Source organism: Larus michahellis, chromosome 15 (assembly GCF_964199755.1).
Source record: "Larus michahellis chromosome 15, bLarMic1.1, whole genome shotgun sequence".
In the NCBI taxonomy this organism is placed as follows: Eukaryota; Metazoa; Chordata; class Aves; order Charadriiformes; family Laridae; genus Larus; species Larus michahellis.
Window position 1 is genome coordinate 14057906 of NC_133910.1, and position 20320 is coordinate 14078225.

The following is a 20320-nucleotide window of genomic DNA, read 5'->3' on the forward strand; positions in this document are numbered from 1 at the left end:
TACATCCCCAAGGCCAAAATATCAGGAATGCTGTAGCAAGCAGGAGGAATTGGAAAGCTCAGAGATGAAGCAGTCCAGATCTTGAGCTCATTGTTTTTCAGGTTGTATACTCATTTATTGAGCATAAATAACCAAAAAAAGTTCACAGTGGGGACAGAGGGCTAGCATAAGAAACCTGGAAATAGACCACAGTTTTAAAGATTGCTACGTAGACCAAAAAAAAAGAACAAGAAAAAATAAGAGAGAGGAAAAGGAAAAAAAAATAAAAATATAACAACTCAGCTGTGCAGCCCACCCAGCCTGCTGCACAGACACCAGCACCTCTTCCTAAGATCTGTGTTATAAGAACGTGGCACTGTCTCACCTTGCAGGTCTGACAGCTCATGCTTTGTACCCACCAGCATGACCCAGCTCTAAATTAACCACCTCCAGAGCACACTTACTCAGCATGTTTCCACCACATTACCAACGGCGCTTTCAAGACCCTCATAACCCCCCCAACCCCTTTCTGACCCGTTAGATGCCTGCAGAGAGGTTGGCTGAGGACAAAGAAGCATTTTGCATTCGTGTAGCGGTTCAGCAGAACCATTTCCAGATACCCAAGCTCTCTAGGTGGGAGTGAAGTACAGTCTCTTCACCCCTTCGCCCTTTGACTGGCAGAGTTGTTTAAGTGACAGAGATGCAGAGATCTACTGGATTAAACGCAGACCTCTCCATCACCCTTCAAAAATGCTTTAAAAAAGAGGGACATCAGATACTTTATCTTATTGCTTGTATAACCAAAATCTGCTTATACCTAGAAGCTTCACAGCAGAAATCCCTGAATCTCCCCATATGGTAATAAGATAAACAGCTGCTAAACTCCAGCAATTGAGTAGGGAAAAAAAGAGGTACTTTTCTAATTAAAAGATGGAGAGGTTGCTAAAGCTTTTAGCCTTTTTGCACTGTTCCAGTCCACACGAATAGGGATAATGCTGCTGCTGGCCTCATGCACAGTGTCGTGGCTTGGCCTGGGCTGGCCACTAACGAAATGACAGAGAGCATCACCATCAAGCTTCAGTTTTCAAATTTCCCAAGCCATCTTGAGGATGCGATTGTTGCAACACTTATTAAGGAATCCTCATAAAACTCAAAAATAACAATTCCCGGGTCTTGTGTGGAGCATTCCATCAGTATCCCCAAGAAGTTAAGCACTATTTTACAGATGCAGCACGGGCAGAAGTTGGAGTTGTGCAGCAGCAGAATGGATTAGCCATGTCCTTGCTTGTCCTTAGTCACTGAGCTCCATAATGCTCTAGTATTTCAGTAGCAGCGCTGGTGGCAGACTTCCAGCCTTTGCTATTTGGCAGGGCAATGATGCAGAGCTGCTGGGGAAGGTAAATACCACAAACACGATCCAAAGCTGCCACCTAGTGCTTACTCTGGACCGCAAGCAGAGCAGTCTCAATTAGATGAGAAGTAACGCGGGGTATTTCTAGTTCCCAGGAAAAGATTGAGCAAAGAACTTTTCCTTTTGCCTGGGGCAAGCATGAGAATTTGCAATGTTAGAATTAGATTCAGGGACAATTAGGGCGGACATTTTGCTTTTTCACCCTTTTTAAGAATTACAGCACTGTAGTGCAAGGAGCTCTAATACAATACAAATACAATATATACACACAATACATACGTATCACACAAACAGCTCTAATATAGCACCAGAGATCCGAGAGGATGTTCTAAGGAAAGCATCACATCCATTCCATACAGAGAAGGCAAGTGACTGACTGCCAATGTCTGGCTCCACCAGTATCATACTGGTCTCCCTGTCATCCCCCAGACACAGCTGCTGCACAACTCACCTCTCCATGGGATCCTGCGGGGAAGTAATGATGAGAGCGACACAGTGAACAATGCTAGGCAATCTACTGACAGAGGAACTCTGCACAGAAGATACGCTGAAGAGGAAGGTCAAGTCCTGCTTGAATGGGATGAGGAGCAACAGCTGAAGAGGAGATAACAGGACATTGCAACTGTTCTGAGTGTCCTGGCACAAGGAAACTTGAGCGAACCACATTGTCTCAAGCTAGATCCAATTCATTCTAGAGAAAGACAAGCTAACACACACACTCCTGAAGGACCGATCTGTTTCAAAAATTTATTGAAATGTAAAATATTTAATAGAAAACAAGAATGGAGCCTCCTCAGAGAAGCTCACCGCATAAAAAAGGGACCAGCAGGATGCACACAGACTGGGAAGGCACTGCTCACCCATGGCTCCTGGCTTATGTGGACACCCACATCATGCCACATCCAATCTCATACCCTTGAGACATATAAGCCATGAACAGCCAGACCCAAAATGCGGTTAGCAAGGGTGTGGATACTCCTGACCTCCAGACTTGTACCTGTGATCTGCAGTCTTAAAGAGGAAAACAAGAGCTCTCCGTCAGGACAGACTGGCAGATCTGTATCACAGTAAAGGAAAATCAAAACCATTTAGAAAGACTTTAGGGAGAGAGAGCCATCACAAAACACATCCCATCCCCATCCCCTATCATTCTGCACAAACTTCAGGGGCACTAGACACAGCAACAAGTGCTATGAGGTATGTCCCAGCTCCACCTGCATCTTCATAAAGGTCGGATATCAATTTTTCAGGCTGCTGCGCTAAAAGGCTATTGTACTCCAGTACTATTTAATACTATTGTACTAAAAGGGATCAGGAGGTATCCTAGGAGTTAAAATGAGGAATTTTGGTGGTTTCTGAAGCGTGGAATGAATATTTGGGATGAGAACACTGGGGGAAAAAAAATACTGAGAATCAAAAGCTGCCATGCTGGGACTTGAAATGACTGCTGCTGGCCACGTGTGCTATCCCTCCAGATCCAGCAATCTCTGTCGGGTTTCCAGAACGATCTCCTCCATCACCTCTGGTTTGAGAATGTCCTTGATCTGCAGTGGAAAGAGGAGTAACATTGGCACCAAAACGCAACTACTACTAATGCACGCTCTGTGGGGACAAGGGTCCCTGACACACAACAATGAACAGCAAGTGAGTTTAGAGGGTTGTGATCAAACAAGACTATCATGGCAGAGGGTCCAAGGCAAAGCCAACTTTGACAGAGTTAGGAATTCTTACAGAGACCATAAGAAATCAAAGGAGATGCTTTGGCAACTCCTAACCTCTCCTGAAGGACACACACTCGTATTTGGGAAGGAGAGAGATGACTTAAACAGAAGTATAGTTTAAAAGAACATCCCATCTAGCTGAGCTGGCTGTGAATGAAAGCCACTGTGAATGAAAAAAGATAATTCAGATCTTATCTGTTTATGAGAAAAGAATTGCCAGTGATTGTGCTGATGGAAATTACAGAGAAAAGCTGTACAGCAAGAACTTAAATTGAGGGAGCCTTCCAGTAGTGCGGGATGCGGATATAAACAGTAGACTGGTTTCTGTAGAATACATGACACTTGCTTTTCATTGTTCTTAAAGTGCACCGTACCCTCACGCAATCCCAAATTTTACTCTGCTTTCACAGGGATCACAGAAGGTCCATAATCCCAGCAAGGGATACACAACATCTGTCAAAAAACAGACCTATTTCTCTAAAGTCATAGTTGGACTTTGCCAGAGGCAGAACCCTTCAAACCATCCCTGAAGATGTGCAGGGCAATTTATGTTATGCAGAAGGGGGAAGTTCATACTGTCACTTACTATGGAATGCTCTGGAAAGCCAAAAGGAAGCCCCACCACCCAATTCACTGACTTCAGCAGCAACCAATGCCGCCTTTCCATTCCCTCCCCACACTGTGGAACAAAGCAAACGCTGGTGTCTGTACCTGATGAGGAAGGGATGCTTCATAGCAATACAAGATGCTGGTGTCAAAGAGCATCAACTGCTGAGTAACCAGAGCCACAATGCAGTTTCGGAGCCGTGAGATCACCTCCCGGTCAGACAAGGGAACTGGCTGAGGAAGGACAGAGGAAAAGAGATGAATATACGTGGAAACAATGCAAGCCTACTGTAAAAAATGAACCTAATTCCAAATCTTGAAATTCTGAGATTATTCGTGTGCCTCTGACTCTTAGATCAACAAAACATTGTTGGTAGAAAGTTCATCTTCCTTGATCCCTCACCTCCAAGTTGGTGGTGAAGCCCCCTGCCTCTTCATCTTTCTGCTCTGGAGTTGGGTAGATCCAGATGAAACCATTGTTGCCGAGGATCACGGATGCACCACAGGGCAAGTCGTGGAAGTGAGTCTTCTGGCGTTTCACAAGGGAAGGCGAGACCTGAACAAGCACACCCTGGCCAAGCTGACGAGGAGACAAGAAGACTTAGACCATGAGCCACCATAGAGAACATCATGTCACCGACACGCACGCCACTCCTGGTCTAGGAACCAGTCAATTTTAACACCTTTTCCTGAGAAACAGTGAATATAAAACCTGCCTGCCTCTGGGAGCGCTGGGAGGCTTAGCCAATGCCTGTGCAGTCCTTTGAAGATGAAGAATGCTCTAAGTGCTTAGCACAAATGTTAATAATACCTTGATCGTAACTACACATCAACCATCCCTGCAGAAAAATGAGCGAGAGACCCAATTTAGCAGAACACTTTCCCTCTTAATCCAGTTGCTGTCCTTCACCCTTCGTGCAATAAGCACACTTCACTTTCATCTTTTAAGCGCTAATACCCTTGGTCTGGTAATCCCAAACTGCAGCCTACGCTCCAACGGCCCCTTGGCTTATTTCAATGCCCAAAACCAGAGATAAATGCCAACTGCGTAAAGGCCAAAATAGAGCCTCGGAGAGAGAAAACAGTCACAGGGGCAATGGCCTGCAGAAGAGGAGTGATGAAGTCTGAGTCAGAAGGTTTTTCTCCCCAGGGTTTAATTCCCAGGCGGCTACTGGGGGAAACGGGACTCGCAGGCTGTAATTGTGGACAGAGGAAGAGGAGAGAAGCTCAAAGGGCAACTCAAGGGCACTTCGTCTGCTTTGGGGAAACTCTGCTCAGTGCTCCCACACAGGAGCTAGGATTCTTCCTAACCTGCAGGAATGGGTTATAACAACATCCTGCTCTACTCCAGAGCTTTTTTCTTAAAAATCCCTCCAAAAGGCCTTATACAAGTCAACTGGAATAGAATTAGGCCAAGACCGAGTACTTCTGAACAACTTACCTTCCCATATTTCAGACTCCGGGTGTGCAGTGACACAGCCCCATCAGAAAATACAGACTGCACCTCTGCCTGTCAGTGCCACTTAAGGAAACAAGATCCCTAACGCTGCCCAGTGCCACCAGCCGAGGCTGGCCGAGGTCCGGCTGCTCTCCCCCAAGCCCTCGGCTCTGTTGTCCAAGTGCCAGCAGTGGAAGGATACACTGATGAGGTCCCCTTCCTGCAGATAGTCCCTCATCGCAAGCTCATCTTCTGCTGATCTCCTTCTCTGAAATGGGCAGTGCAAGAAAAGTTACATATAGCTCAGAATGAGGAAACACCAGTTAATACCTACATTGCGGGGGGGCGGCTTAGGATGCCATGGAAAGTGTCATCTGTCACCAAAGGACAATCAGGCAGACTAGCACACCTTTAGAACACTGAAGTGTTTATGTCCAAATAACGCTGAGAGTTAAAGATATCAGAGCACTACAGACCCACCCACAAAACCCAACACAGCCCTTGTGCCAGCTGTGGGAAGGGCTCCAGAGCTTCCCAGCTTCTGCCATGGAAACAGAAGACGACAGGGCTCTGGCACTGCTCTGCGTGAGCCACACTCACCAGTTCCCCACCAGGTAAATTCATAGAGGACAGCAACAAGACCGAATCTAGCCTGGAGTTGGTTTCCACTTTCCATCGTTTCTGCTGCACCTGGAGAAGAAAAAAAAAAAACAAGTACCTGTTGATATAGGCTCAACAAATGATCAGAAGCTCTTCAGCGGGGTGGGAGGTCCTGCAGCCATCCGAGCCTGCCGGAGGAGGCAGCTCTGCTGACTGCTTCCAGCCTAGAATCATAGAGTTGTTCTGGCTGGAAGAGACCTTTAAGATGATCAATTCCAACCACTAACCCAGCACTGCCACGCTACCAGTAAACCACGTCCCTCAGTACCACATCTTTTAAATACCTCTAGGCATGGCAACTCAACCACTTCCCCGGGCGGCCTGTTCCAAGGCTTGATAACCCTTTCAGTGGAAAATTTTTTCCTAATGTCCAATCTAAACCTCCCCTAGCACAATTTGAGGCCGTTTCCTCTTGTCCCATCGCCTGTTCCTTGGGAGAAGGGATTGACCCCCCCGGCTACCCCCTCCTTTCAGGGAGTTGTAGGGAGCAAGTTGTAGGGAGCACCATCCAGTTTAACCCCCCCGCGCTGGCAGTGCCACCGTGCCAGGACACCAACGTGCTTTTAGGAAGGCCATAAGCGCTCCAGATTGGACCGGGACACACAGGCCCAGCGGCCAGACAGCAGGCCACCCTCTTCCTCCTCCTCCTCCATGCACGTTACCTCTGTGATCCTCCCGACCACGATATCGCCGACTTCGCCGTTGTACCTGTCAGCGGGACAAGAGAGCGCAGCCCGTCAAACGCCTCATACTCCCCAGAGCACGGCCCAGTCCTCGCCCGGCGCAGACGGACGCATTCACCCTCCTCGCACAGGCAAGGTGGCCCAGGCTCACCTGGTCTTCAGCGCTTTGACGCACACCAGCTTGTTCACCCTCTCCACGGCGCCGGCCACCGAGGCGATGAGCTTCTCCTCCTCCACGTAGGTGCCGTGGCCCCTGCGCAGAGAGTGGCCGCCTGAAGAGAACCCGAGGTCGGCCCCGCCGACCCGCCCCGCCGCCTCCCCTCCGCCGCTGCCCCTACCTCATGTATCCCGTGTCCGTGGTGATCGTGTCCCCCGGCGCCACCAGGTGCTTCTCGCCACCCCGGGGCGCGCTCGGCACCACAGCTTTGCGGGCCACCGGCAGCCGCATGCTGACAGCCGCCATCTTGAGTGCGGGCGGCGGGGCGCCGGCGGGCCCCTCTGCAGGCGCCTTCCGCCCGCCATCTTGGCTGCTGGCGAGAAGGGGCCTGAAGCGCCGGCGCCGCCATTTTGAGTGAGGGCGGCGGTGATGGGAAGGGGGGGGGTGGTGAGGCTGCCGGACGGCCATTTTGGTTCCTGGCAGGAAAGGGAGTCGTGGGCTTCACTGCTTTGGGATCCAAAGGGAGAGAGCGGCCATGTTTAGTGTGGGCAAGGTGCCTCAGTACCGGGGGGCGTACGGCAAGACGGCGCTCAGGCTGGGCTTAAACATCTCGGAGGGACGAGGAATTTACCCCTTCCCCTGGCAAAGCTGTTGCAAATAATGCGTTTGTGTGGAATTTTTATTCATTTAATTCAAACAGAAGTTAGGCTCTCAGAGCTGCTGAGAAAATACAGCAGAGAGTCACTCATCACAAACTTGCCTTCTGCTGATCTCCGAAATGCGCAATGCAAGAAAAGTTGTTTGTAGCTCAAAAGGAGGAAACACCAGTTAATACCTACGTTGCGGGGGTCCTTAGGATGCCATGCAAAACGCAATCTGGTTGCCAAAGGACGGACAGGCAGACTAGCCTGGAAAAAGAAGCCGGCGATGACCTTCAGTGAACGCTTTGCTTCCTCGGGACCAAAATCAAATGTTATTCTTTCAAGCAAGACCTGTAGCCCATCACAGCTGAAGGACGACCATTAATCCATGGAAGATATCAAAGGATATCAGCAGCTGTCACTTCAATCAGAGACTTGGCTTAAACATCTCCAAGGGACGAGGAATTCGCCCCTCGCTCCTTTACCTGGAGGCAGGGAGGTACCAGGCCAATACCACCCTCTCCTGCCCTCGCCCCTTCTCCTCCAGACCTGCAAAAGGGCTTGTTTTTTCCCAAAGCTGATCTTTCCTCTTCCCAGCTGAACCAGTTTGGTCCAGCAGACGATGCTACATCTCTTTATTCACCTTGTGCTACTCCAAACACTCACTCCTCTCAGCTGCTACATCCTTCCCCCGGCACACAGCAAAATAAAGACCTCCAAACTATCCATCTTCTAAATGATAAATGTTCCAAGTAATTTTTATTTAGAATACAAGAGAGAGGTACAAATGTATTTACACTGTGTACATATACAATCAAATAATATATAATATCAAAGTTTTGTAAATAATGTTTACATAAATATTTACAAAGTTAAAGTGACAGTTGTTTTTGTTTTTTTTTTTTTTTTTCTGGAAGTAAAACACAGTTTGTGAGAACTTTATACATCTTAGACTTATAATTAATATTAGAATACCTTCTTTTAAGCTTTATGATACACAGCCCTCCTCTCGCGTGTGGCAGGACTCCAGAGGGCGCCTAGACTTGTCCTTGGGGACAGAGCTGGCCCAGGGACGGGGTTTCTCTGTCCCCAGAGGCCAGGAGAAGCAACAGCCGAAGTGTTCCATTCCTCACGGCTGCGGGGAGCGACGGAGAGCGATGGGCCCCCCACAAAACCTGCCCATGCATGGGCATTTCCAGCTGGCATGTCGTGCTGGGGGCGTCACCGTGGCTTGTGGCCTGTCCCCTCTGCCCGTGGCATTGCTCAGGAGGCATTGGGCAAACCCCACCACACGGCTCAGGCTGGAGGAGGGCAGACGAGGGGATTTGGGGGGAAAAATGGGATCATTTTCTAAATCAGGGCTCCCGAGGAGGGAAATGTGTCCCTTGGAATGAGCCACCAGGGCCAAAGCTGCCCCTGGTGTAAAGAGGCATGGACAGGCTGCCCGTGACAGGGCTGTGCCAGCCTCTCAACGGGGCACATGTCTCAGCTGGACACTCGCTGGAGCAGAGGAGGAGGGAGAAGAGCAATATTTCTTTCCATCAAATTATCTGTAAAACCCAGGCGTGACTCACCCAGGCCCAGCTTTTCGGCTGCCCCAGCCCTCCCCTTGTGCGCTGGCAAACCCCCGCCAGATGTCCCGCTGTGTTCCCTCACCCCTCTCTCTCCTCCTGCCAGCCTGGGGACCAGCAGCACCCCCCTACACCACATGTCCCTGGGGAGCATGGTGCAGCTGCACCGGGATCTTGCAGAGCTGAGGGGAGAAGCGGGTGTCCACCCCCCGGTCTCCACACAGCCTGCCGAACCCCACGCAAACGGCGATGCCCCAAAAATAAACCAGCAACCCCACACACTTCAACACACAAAGCAGCCCCTGCCTCTGCCCCCCAGCTCTGCCAAGGACCAACCCCCCACCCCAGTTCATTGCATGTCTCAACACCAGTCTTCACTGTCCAAAAACCCATTGCGGGGCTTCACAGCACCATGGTGGGGATGTGGTGGGCCAGCGAGGCGGGGTGGGGCACAGGCAGGGCCGGCGAGTGAGCCTGCAGGGAGGCGTTGGGGGGCCGATGGCGGGCGCTTTTCTGGTGCGCCCGCAGCCCGGCGAGCTGGGAGTAGGCACTTTGGCAAACCTGGCACTTGTAGGGACGCTCGCCGGTGTGCAAGCGGACGTGATTGCGGAGGGTGGAGGACTGGCTGAAGCGGCGGTTGCAGAAGCGGCACACGAAGGGCTTGTCCAGGGTGTGGATGCGCATGTGGGAGCGCAGGTTGCTGCGGGAGTTGAAGCCGCGGTGGCAGATGACGCAGCGCATGCGCCCCGTCGTGCTGGCCCCCGTCTCCACTGCGTGGAAGTCCTCTGGAGACAACAGGGGACAGTAAGGCACTGCCCTCCGGCACAGCACCGCATCCCCGAGCCCCCAAGGTGCTGACTGCCCTAAATGCCCACCCCGTGCCCACTCACTGGCTCCTCTGCCCGCTGAGGATGCCCATCCCGGGCAGACTGGGGTCGCAGGCTGGGACTTCAGGATTTGGGATGTGGCCAGAGCTGGGAACAGGCTCACTCAAATTTAGGTGAGGGGGAGCACTCGAGGCGACCCAGGAACTCACAGCCACGCTGCCCTTGTCTCCAGCCCGAGCTCCTCACAGCCCCAGGCTGTCCCTGCACTGGTCCCAGCATCCTCCCCTGCCTCACTGGCCTGTGACCCGGCTTGCTCAGAAGAGCACAGGTGGGGTCTGGCTGTGAGTACAGCATCACCAAAAGTGCCCAAGAGCTCTGCTGCCTGCCATGGTCACGTTTCCCCCCAAAAAATCCCCTCATCTGCCCTCCTCCACAGTGGAGTGCCTCGGGGAACCACCAAGACAAGCAGGGAGTGAAAGATGAGGGAGAAACAAGCCTCCTGCGATGGTGATTTGAGGTAAGATCTGTTAAATGCGGAGTGGGGACATAGGCAGCTGCATCCACTCGGAGTTTTGCAGTGCATTGGGGCTGTCTTCCTCCCGCTCGCACACCTGCCCTCCTCCTCCCTGCCCGGCTGCATTGGGCAGCAGCTGCTGGCCACCACACCAGCAATAGCCGTGGGCAAACCGTCATGGAGGCGACCTCCCAAGTTACTGGGGACCTGCTCAAGCTGTATAGATCTGTCTCATAGTCCCTGGGTTTGTCCCCAGAGGGCTGGGGGATCTGACATATCCCCTGGGGTGTACCTGCCCCGTGCCCACCCCATGCCCTCAGAGCTGAACGGGTGAACGGAGAACGGGCAGGGATGCTACGCCCATGGCTGTTTCCAATGTTACCTACCATGTTTGTTCTTCTTCTGCTCCTCTTCCAGCCCCGGCACACCCGGGATGCCCAGGAAGGTGTTGTGGGAGTTCCCATACCAGACCAGCAGCTCTTGGTCCGGAGGAATCATCTAGAGAGAGAGATACAGATGGGGGTGTTGGAGGGGACAGGGAACGGCTCCTTGCGCATCCTCAGCTGGTCGCTTCAGGCCTGCCCTGGCCATACCGCATCTCCTGCTGACCCCTACTGATATCTGGGACCTGCCAGCAGTCCCCAGCACCCCCTGGGCAGGCACGGCACGGCACAGGCTGCAGCGCTGGAGGTGATGGCACGGCTCAGCACCATCCACCACCAACACAAACCTGCAGCGGGGTCTCCCTGCTGGGCCACAAACAAGGTGACAGGCAAAATGCAGCTACAGAGCACACAGATGGAGCTGCGGTGTCTGGACCCGGAGTTTCTCAGCTCGGGGAGACAAGGACAGGGCGGCACCCAGAGACACAGAGAAATAAGCCATTTGTGACCCATGAACTGCAGCGAGGCACAAGTGACAGAGACCAAAGCGGGGAGCAGTGACATGGAGCTGCAGCTCAGTGCTCCTGCAGAGCGTTTCGGCTCTGGATGGAGCCGTCAGCACCCTGCTGCTGTAGGGCACAGGCAGCATCTCCCACCCGATGCCGCCGGGGCTTCTTTTAGCAGGTGGAAATGCAGATGTGCCAGCAAAGGGCTTGTCAGCCCGAGGATCGGGGGGAGAGCTCAGGGGCTGTGTATAGAAGAGCATGGCTCAGGTGCAAGATGCTGCCTACATCCCACACCAAAGCCACAGCGCCTGCAACAGCCCAAGGAGATCTATAGGGGCAGGGAAGGGCTTTTGCACCAACCAAACTCCTCTTTCCCTGAACTGATGGCACTTCTCCTGCCCCTGTTGTTCCCATTATGCTCCTGCTCTGCCGGGGCGGCCGGAGCCAGCAGCCAGGAAACGCCGTTCAAGCCTCCCTGTGTGAAGCAGCCGTGGCTGGGAAGACAGATGCTCTCACACCGGTTCAGGCAACGCTAATAACATCATCCCTTTGCGGGTCCCTAATGTTAAAAACCTAATTTAGAAATGCAAAAGTCCCTACTTTCAGAGGCTGGCTTTCAATACACAGAGTAGTCCAAGAAAAGCATCATCCACATGAAAAAGATCATAAGTTAGATCACCTGAGTGCTGAAAATGTGCCTAATTTTAAGCACCTGAAAGCAGTGGGAATTTGACTTCGTAAGTTTAAATGTCCATCTGCATAAAGACCTCACTGGGGCTGCGGAGTAGGAATTTGGGAGGCAGGGGAAGCCAATATCATTTTGCATCCCAAATTGATGCCGTTTCTTAGTGTCATTTTCTCTTAACAGAAAATGAGTTATTTTTAATACAAGCAAATAAAATAAAATATCGCCAAAAGGATAAAACACATTGCATGTGTGCATATGTGTGTGCATGCATGTTTTATTCTGCTGGAGCATCTGTGCCAGTAGCATGTGAGTGCTCATGTGCATATTACCCCAAAGCAATTTAAATTGCCCCCCAGGAATCTCGTGGCCTTCAGATCAAAGGCCAAAACTCGCTGCCCTCACTTTATTTTCCAGTGGCAGCAACTTGGAATTGCTGAGGAGGATGGGGAAAAACAAACTAGCAAGTAAGGGCGGGAACGGGCAAAACACATGAAAATGTTAAAGGCAAATAGCAAAAAAAGCAGCAAATAAATCTGATTTTTTTGGTGGGTAGGTGAGAAATGCATCCAAAGAAATATTGCACTGGGGTGATGGATAGTGCAGCAGAGGTGGGTGCAGAGCGACAGGGGCCAGGCAGCTCGTGGTACCCACCGGGGAGGGGAGGATGCAGCGGGCGCAGGGCAGGAGGCTGCGCAGGGGACGGAGGGTGGCAATGCCCATGCATGGACGTGTGTGCTGCTGAGAGAGGGCACCGCTATGGCCAGATCCGTGTTTGCGTATCCTGCCTGAGATTGCGCTGCTCCAGCTGGTCTCGGGCTGATGCTGAGCTCTCGGTCCAGGATTTGTGGTAAGGAAGGCGACAAGGCGGTGGGTAACAAGGGGGGAGCTCGCGCGGGTCCGAGATGCTGCATTCGTGTGCCTGTGACTCCGTGCTGGGGGATTAATGAGCAGAGAGAGAACCACAAAAGGAAAATCCTCTCTCGCTTTTCCTTTCCTTGTTGGGTGCACAAACCACAATGAGTTTGAACAAGCCATCGGTTTCGGACTGCATGTGTGTGTGTGCATGCACATGTGCCTTGCAGGCATGTGGCACGGGTTGGAATGGGGAGCCCACGAAAGATGCAGATCCTCGACCTGTCGTGCCCAGTTGTGACCCAGCTCCTCACACACTCCTTGCTTCCCTTTCTCACACTGTCACACAGAAAGCTCCGGCCCCTTCTGCTCCTCCTGGAACGGAGGCACCCAATGTCGACCCAGCGGCAGTGGGAGCAGGAGCACCACCGTGACCAGGGAACAGCTGCAGTGTGACAGCAGGCACCCCACATCCCCACATTCACCCCCCCATCACTGGGGGTTCATTGCCCTCAACATTTCAACTTTCCTGCTTCTGCCGAGGGAATTAAACTCATCCTGCTCTGGCGCTTGCTGCTTCAGCCCTGGGACCAAGCCTGCAGATTGACCGTGATTGTACAGGGCCTCTACATGCACCTCCCCAAATATCATCTCACCTGCCCCATCGTCTGTGCACACACAAGGTGTGTATTCCTAATTACACCACGATTACCTGGAATTATTTTACTTCTTTGCATAATTTAAGAACAGTAACACAAAGCAACTAAGCTGCTGTCAGAGCAGCCGCCTACAAGAACATCAGGTCTTAAAACCGGGTGCAGCCGAAGCCTACGGAGGGGTGTCCAGAACAGGGAGAGCAGCACAGCCATGCTCGGGGCTCATGTGCTGGACGGGGACAGGCAGCAGAGCCCTGAGGAGGTACACGGGACTCTCCCGCAGCAGCAGAAAATACCCGTTCTCTTCTTACCCACCCACTTGCCTCTCCCATCCCTCTACGGCAATCCCAAACCCAGCCTTGATGCTGGCCCAATGCAGGGTTGGGCCGTGGTGCTGTGCTGTGGAACACTTGAGCATCTGCTCCTCCATAAGCCAGCGCAGGAGCCCAGCCAGACCTGGGCGGCTGCCCTTGCCCACCAAAGCAGTGGGCACTCACACTCTTTCCCAGCTAAAACCCTCTCCCAGCTGCGAGCAGCCACAGGAGCCCACGGTCCTGAGCATCCAGGACTCTGGACCTGATACTGGAGATGGATGATCCCGCAGCGCTGGCCTGGGGTGGAACGGGAGATGTTCCCTCCTGTGACTCTAAGCTACATGTCCCCAAGATACCACCTTCCTCCACCTGCAACAGCATTGGGTTATGGGGACACTGTACACAAGCAGGGCTGGTCCCCACTGTCACACGGGTGGCACTGCGTGACTTGTGTGCATGTAGCTGCCAGAGAGTGGACACCAACCTCCATCCCAGCATCTCCCGCGGGGAGCTGTGGGGTGGAGGTATCTCCAGCCTCCACCCCGCAGCACCTCAGCCTGTGCCCTGGGATGTTCCTGGGACCCAGCAGCTGTCCCTGCTCCCCCGCCGGTCCAGCACCCACCAGCGCTTTCTATGGGAGCGCGAGGATGAGCAGGGCGGGATGGAGCCCTTCCCCACGGCCCCGCTGCGGACAGCCCAAGGAACGGCTGCTCCAGCACCGCACCCTGCCTGCCCTGCGGCTCCCTGACCGCCTGCCTCCCGCAGCCCCCATCCTCCACTCCGCTCCATTTACAGCTAGAGCCGCTTGCGACCCCTGGGTGAAACCTGTGCAGGGTCAGGCGCAGCCTGCACTCAGTGCCTGGGTTTCACAGAAACCCCGCCAAGCTTTTCCCTGCTACAGAGAAGTAGGTTCGGAACAAAATCCCATTTTTCAAGAGAGCATCAAAACCCTGCTCCTGCCCAAAGCCCCAGCTGAGCCAGGATTGCAGCTCTTTTCACACTTTGCACCCCGAAACAAGCTTGGGTGGTGTTTGCTCTCCCTCTGCTCAGCACACGTCACCCCATGAGACCACCGAAGGGGGACCGAGAGGAAAAGGAGCCTTCGCTGCTCTCTGAAGCCCGTGCAATGGCCATTCCCTGCGGTGCCTACCTGTCCCAGTGGGTCTGGGTGCCGGGGACAGCAAAGCGCCCTGCGCTCACACAGACACCCCAGCAACAGCCCAAAGAACAAAGGGGGGGATCTGTGGGGTGGGGGGGTCCCAGCACCCTGCTCCCCTCCTGCAGCTGCCCAGCTGCCTCCCGGCCTCGCTTACCTCAATGGCCTTGTAGAAGATGCTGTTCCCGATCTGAACCACTTCCAGGTTCTGCTCCTGCTCATTCCGTGCACATTTGATGTAGGTCATCCAGCTGCGGTGGTCCTCCTGGCTGGCATCGATGAAGTACCGCACCGTGCCATCTTCGTTGAAGACCTGGGAGGGGGAGAGAGCAGTTGGTAGCGATGCTGCACACGATAGACTGAGCCCCTCCACCTCCTGTCTCTGGGATGAAGTCCCCGGCCAGGGACAAGCTCAAAGCCAGCACAGCCTCGGGGCTGAGACCCTGCCAGGAGCCGCTGCCTGCAGACGGGAGCTGCCGGAACCCCTCCTGCTCACGATGCTGGACTACACACCCACCGCGGGGCTGAGGAAGGACACCTTACTCTTGCTGGGGGGGCGGGAGGAAGGACGGCTGGCCTCTCCAGCCCATGCCCACCCAGATAGCCCAACTGCCTGCCTCAATTTCCCCTCCCGGCAGAGCCCCACCAGCAGCTCAGCCCCACAGGGCTGTTGAGCATCTTGCAGCTGCCCGCAGGAGCCAGGGCATCCCTGGGTGCAGGAGGAAGGTGCCTGCCAGACCTGGCCCTCGGGGGAAGATACTTTGCAGGGTGGCAGGAAAGGTGAGGCAAGTTTCTATTAGGCATAAAATTATTATTATAATAAGGAATAATTAATAATAATCAAAAAGTGCAAGTCTGACACTCAGTGAATATAAAAAATAAAACAAAGGGGAAAACCCCCTCTGTGAACAGGGCGTTAATGCACAATGTCCTGGCAGCTCAGATCCTCACCAAATCCTGTGGCTTCACTCAGGGTTAATGGCACCGGGGCAGGGACAAATCGGGGGACACGGGGCAGAGCTGGTTTTGCCCACCGAGCACAGCACAGGCCAGCTGGGGGTTTCACCACGACGGGGAAGGGCAGGGTTTGATCCTGCTGCATGGGACATGAGCAACAGCATTTCAGGGCTCCTCCGAGAGCTGGCTGCACCCCGAGGGATGAAGAAGCCTTGTCCATCTCCTGTCCTAAGGGTCTCCTAAACCACCTGCCCTGGAGGAAGCTGGATCATTGCATGAACAGGGAAACTGAGGCACAGGGAGGGTGCCTGACGGCACACAAGCACAGGACAAAGCCCCCGGACCCTGGCACCCCGTCCCTGTCTCCCCCCGGGCCAGCCAGGGCTGGGCGTACGGGGGAAGGGGGGTATCGTTACCTCCCACATGAGGTTGTTGTTCTTGCACAGGTCCACATGCTCCGGCGAGATGACCCTGCCGGTGAAGGGTCCCATCTCGGTGCCGGCCTTGATCCAGGTCTTGGAGAAGATGCCGAGCCCTTCCCCGGGGATGGAGCTCTGGGCGATGATCACTTCCGAGGGCAGCACCAGGCTGGACAGCTTCTGCACCTCTGCGGGCGGCGGGACAGGGCTCGGAAAAGGGACCCGCCGCCGCGCCGACCCCCCCGCCGCCCCTCTCCCGCCCCCCCGCTCCCCGGGCTGGCGGCGGGGAAGGGCTGGGGTGCCCGGGGAACAGTGGGAGGGCAGCGGGGACCCCTGGCCGGCCCCAGCCCAAATCCCCGGGGCTGAGCCTTTTAAACGCCCAACCGGGTTCCTACAAAGCGGTACAAGGTCCCCCCCGGGGCTTCGAGGAGGTACCTGGGAAAAGCAGCCCGGGCTGGGCGAGGGAGCGGGGCTGAGAAAGGGGGTTAAATGGTGTCTATTTCGGCCCATCCAGCAATTTGTCATGCTGTTAAAGTGATCTGCATTCATTAAACTCAACTAGAAAGAAATTGCTAATTCTAAATTCATTAGTCCTTTAGGAATGCTGTAGCGGTACATTGTGCATGAATGGCGCAAGGGCTTGTTTAAAAGGGCCCAGGAATTCCTCTTACAAAATGGGGAGATGAGATGGTTGACATATCGTGAATGGAAATGGAATTAGCCTTCATGGTAAATTAAGAGAGGAACAGAAATCCGAGAGGGGGAAAAGGGAGCCGGGACGCCCCGGCGATGCCGGGGCGAGAGAAAAGATATTGTCCCGGGCGGCTGAATGCGGGGCGGCCCCGGCCCCGGCCCCCCCCCCCCCCCAGCCCGCGGTTTAAGTGGGAACTTTCTCAGGTCAAGCCCAAGTTAACCAAATGAATTTAAAGCCCTTCTTCCCCAGTCAACTGCTATTACACGCCTGGGGAGAGCGGGGCGCCGGGAGCCGCATCCCGCCGCCGGGCACCGGGGGCCCGTCCTGGGGCTGATGGAGGGGTCCGGGGGGAAGGAGGGGGATACGGGGGCGTCCTGGGTGCCGCCACTCACCTCCGGAGAAGGACTGAGCCAGGACCTCGGCCGTGAAGGCGGTCTTGGGGCTGCTCTTCTCCTCGAAGAGCTGCTCGCCCAGGACGTTTCTCCAGCGGCCGTAGAGGAAGCTGTGCAGGATGTCGGAGGTGATCACCTCGGCCAGCGAGAGCCCGGGGGGCTTCAGCCCAGGCTTGAGCACCAGGGCTTCGGCGGGCAGCACCGAGCCCATCATGGGGGCGAGGCGGCGGGCGGGGCGGGCCGGGCTCGGCGGGGCGCGGGCGGCGGGCCGGGCTCCGTGCGGCTCGGCGGCTCCCGCCCGGCTATATATGAGCTTCATTGACCCTCCTAATTGGTTATTAATGACCTCCCTGACGTTGGCGGAGAGACTGGGGCTGCCGGAGCGAGGCGAGCCGTCGGAGCCCCCCCCCCCGCCTCTCCCCTCCTTCCCTCCCCTCCCGGGGGTGGGGTGGCTGGAGGGAGGGAGGGACACGGCGAGCACACACACAACACACACACACACACGTATATACACAAGCACCGATTCAGCCCCCCGCATGCCCAGGCAAAGGCAAACCCGGGCACCTGCCCCCGGCCAGGGCGAAAAAGCAACGAAACCGGCAGAAATGCCCACGGCGGCGCCCCACAGACGGGGCGCACCCTCGGGCAGGGTACGGCCCGGCCCCGCGCCCCGCCCGGGCCCCGCGCTCGTTTTGGGGACGAAACGCGGCGCTTTGCGGCCGCTGTTCGCTACAACGAAATAGGCGGCCCCGAGGCCTCCAGTCCCCGCTGCTCGGTGGCATTTGGCCCCCGCGGCCCCGGCGGAACGGGCCGGGGCTCCCCCGGTGGGTTCCGAGCCGCCGCGGCTCCCCGCTCCCCTCCTGCATCCCCGGCCCGGCGGGTCGGTACCGGCGGCCCTGAGAAGAGCCGGGAGGAACCGGCGCTGCCCCCCAAATCCCGCGGAGGGTCCCCAGGCACAGAGCGGGGGGGAACGCGCCCCCGGGGCTGGTGTCCGTTTGGGCCCAGGTCCGGTCCCCAAACAAGCATCCCCGTCGCATTTCCCAGGGGAAGGTGGGAACAGGCCGGGAATTGTACTCGCGGGTGGAAGAGGCCGGAGTGGATCCCCCGCCTCCCCGCAATGGCCACCGTGTCCTGCCGCGTCCCCCCAGGGCCGAACCCCCACCCCGGGGGCAGCCTGCAGCACCTCTGGGGCTCTGCCGCCGCAGCATCCCCATCTCCGCACCCAAAAACGATCCAGCCGCGGTGGATCCCTGCCACCCCCGACCCGCCGAGCCCCTGGAGCTACCCCCCGTCCCCCCGGAGGGTGCCACTAGAGCGGCCCCCACAAATTCAGTGCTCCCCTCCCTCGGGGCCCGCAGCTTTGCCGGCTCAGCAAAGGGTTAACCTTTCCTGGATTTAAACCCAATCCTGCTGTGTCGGAGCTTAGAGCCCTCTCCTTAGCCTTGTTCTTTTGATTTTCATGGGGACGAAGGGCTGTAAAAGGGCTGGGGGGGAAGGATGGGCCCCCAAATTCCTCAAGCACTCAAAGGCCGGCCGCTGCGCTCCAAACGCCGGGGCAGCCCCGCGGGGTCCAAACCCTGCCCGGAGAAGGAGCCGGGCACAGCCAGATCCCGCCGCCCCGGGTGTGTATTTTATAGGGTGAGGCGCTCGGGCGGCTCTTCCCCTTGGCAGCGCTGCCTGGCGAAAGTGATGTTACAACCCAGGTGCAATTATTCCCATTAATCCACTCAAGAAAAGGCGCAAATGTCAGGAATCAACCCAAACCCGCAGTTACTGAGGGTGTTTGCCCGGAGAGAGGCAGCGCTGCCCTGGAAAGGGGAGGTGAATAACCTGCCAGGCTTTGGGTTTGGGTTTAATGTATGTAAAAATAAGTTTATTTTGTTTTTCTGGACTTTGGCTATAGGACCCGGCAGCCGACGCGGCATGTGAATATTTCAGCTTTGCTAAATTTAACGCATCAGGTGGAAAGCTTTCACAACACACGTCTTCCTCCGGCCGCCGAGGCAAACGATCACCTCGGATTGCCTTTTTTCTTTTTTTTCTTTTTTTTCTTTTTTTTCCTTTTTTTCCCCTTCACAGGAAACACATCAACCCTCAAATTATCCCGGGGACAAAAAAAAAAAAAAAAAAAAAAAAAAAAAAAAGATGCTCTTAAAAGCCCCGCGACTCCCGTACGGGCTGCGCTGCAGCCGCGGTCCCGGCTGCGGGGACTCGGGGGTGCGAGGGGTTCGCGGCGGGGGGGGTGGCTGGAAAAAGGTGGGGAAAAAAAATCCTTCCATTTTTTTAGTGGTTTTAAATATCCCCAGCTGTTTCCCAAAGCTTCTTCCCCGTCCTAGGAAGGTGCTTTGGTGTGTGTCCCCCCCCTCCTCGTTTCTCTTTTTTAATATCGCAGCTATCCCTCCTTTTTAACATTTAAGAGGAAACAAGTTTAATATTCATGGCTGTTAATAGAGAAGGGCCATTATCGCCGCCCCATTGTTCTGAGCCCCGCACAATGCTGCTTGTATTTTCATGTGTATATTCCCAAAGTTCCTTCTGAGCGTTTAGTGAGCACTTTAATATTCATGGGTGTTAATAGAGAAGCCCTCAGTATATTGGCATATTGTTGGGAGGTGTACATATTGGTCTGACTTTGAATAGCCACAGTCCTCTTTTCTTTTGCTCTGTTTTGCAGGGTTGATGGGCCAGGAGTAAATGGGCATTTTTTCCCCCCCGTCTCCCCCTTACAGAGAGAACATCTTTATTCCAGTCCCAGACTTTCTGGTTTCCCATTCAGGACCCTCAGAAATAATGTCAGGCAGAAGAAAAGTGGAGCAAATCAATCTTTCATGGTCTTTTTGAGACCAATTTGACATCCATGGACTCTTCTTTTCTTTCACAGCCTACAAGGGGATGGTCAGGATCTGGACAAGGTTGGGGTCTGATGAGGGGAGACATGGGATCATAATGCAGCAAAGAGAGAAAAGAAAAGCAAAACAAGAAAAGATTGCAGGGATGGGGTGATGGAGGAAAAATGAGGGTGAATGACAGTGCAAGAAAGGAGATTAGAGCCCAGCAGCTGCTTTTTGGGGGGCGGGGGGGAGGGGGGAGCTCTC

General features: G+C 54.6%; 2 protein-coding genes across 2 annotated transcripts; both read right to left on the reverse strand.

Annotated features, from left to right (window-relative positions):
• Positions 1-2112: 2112 nt before the first annotated feature.
• Positions 2113-7065, reverse strand: EXOSC2 (exosome component 2). Its single transcript, XM_074608804.1, has 9 exons — positions 6837-7065; positions 6650-6751; positions 6478-6523; positions 5756-5845; positions 5358-5423; positions 5159-5227; positions 4121-4297; positions 3823-3951; positions 2113-2934 (listed from the first exon to the last, which is right to left on the reverse strand). The coding sequence occupies exons 1-9, from the start codon at positions 6959-6961 to the stop codon at positions 2854-2856; spliced, it is 885 nt and encodes a 294-aa protein (XP_074464905.1). The 5' UTR covers positions 6962-7065; the 3' UTR covers positions 2113-2853.
• A 928-nt stretch (positions 7066-7993) lies between these two features.
• Positions 7994-17518, reverse strand: PRDM12 (PR/SET domain 12). Its single transcript, XM_074608682.1, has 5 exons — positions 17226-17518; positions 16137-16327; positions 14921-15076; positions 10595-10706; positions 7994-9652 (listed from the first exon to the last, which is right to left on the reverse strand). Exons 1-5 carry the CDS (start codon positions 17437-17439, stop codon positions 9270-9272), a joined length of 1056 nt encoding a protein of 351 aa, XP_074464783.1. The 5' UTR covers positions 17440-17518; the 3' UTR covers positions 7994-9269.
• Positions 17519-20320: the final 2802 nt, after the last annotated feature.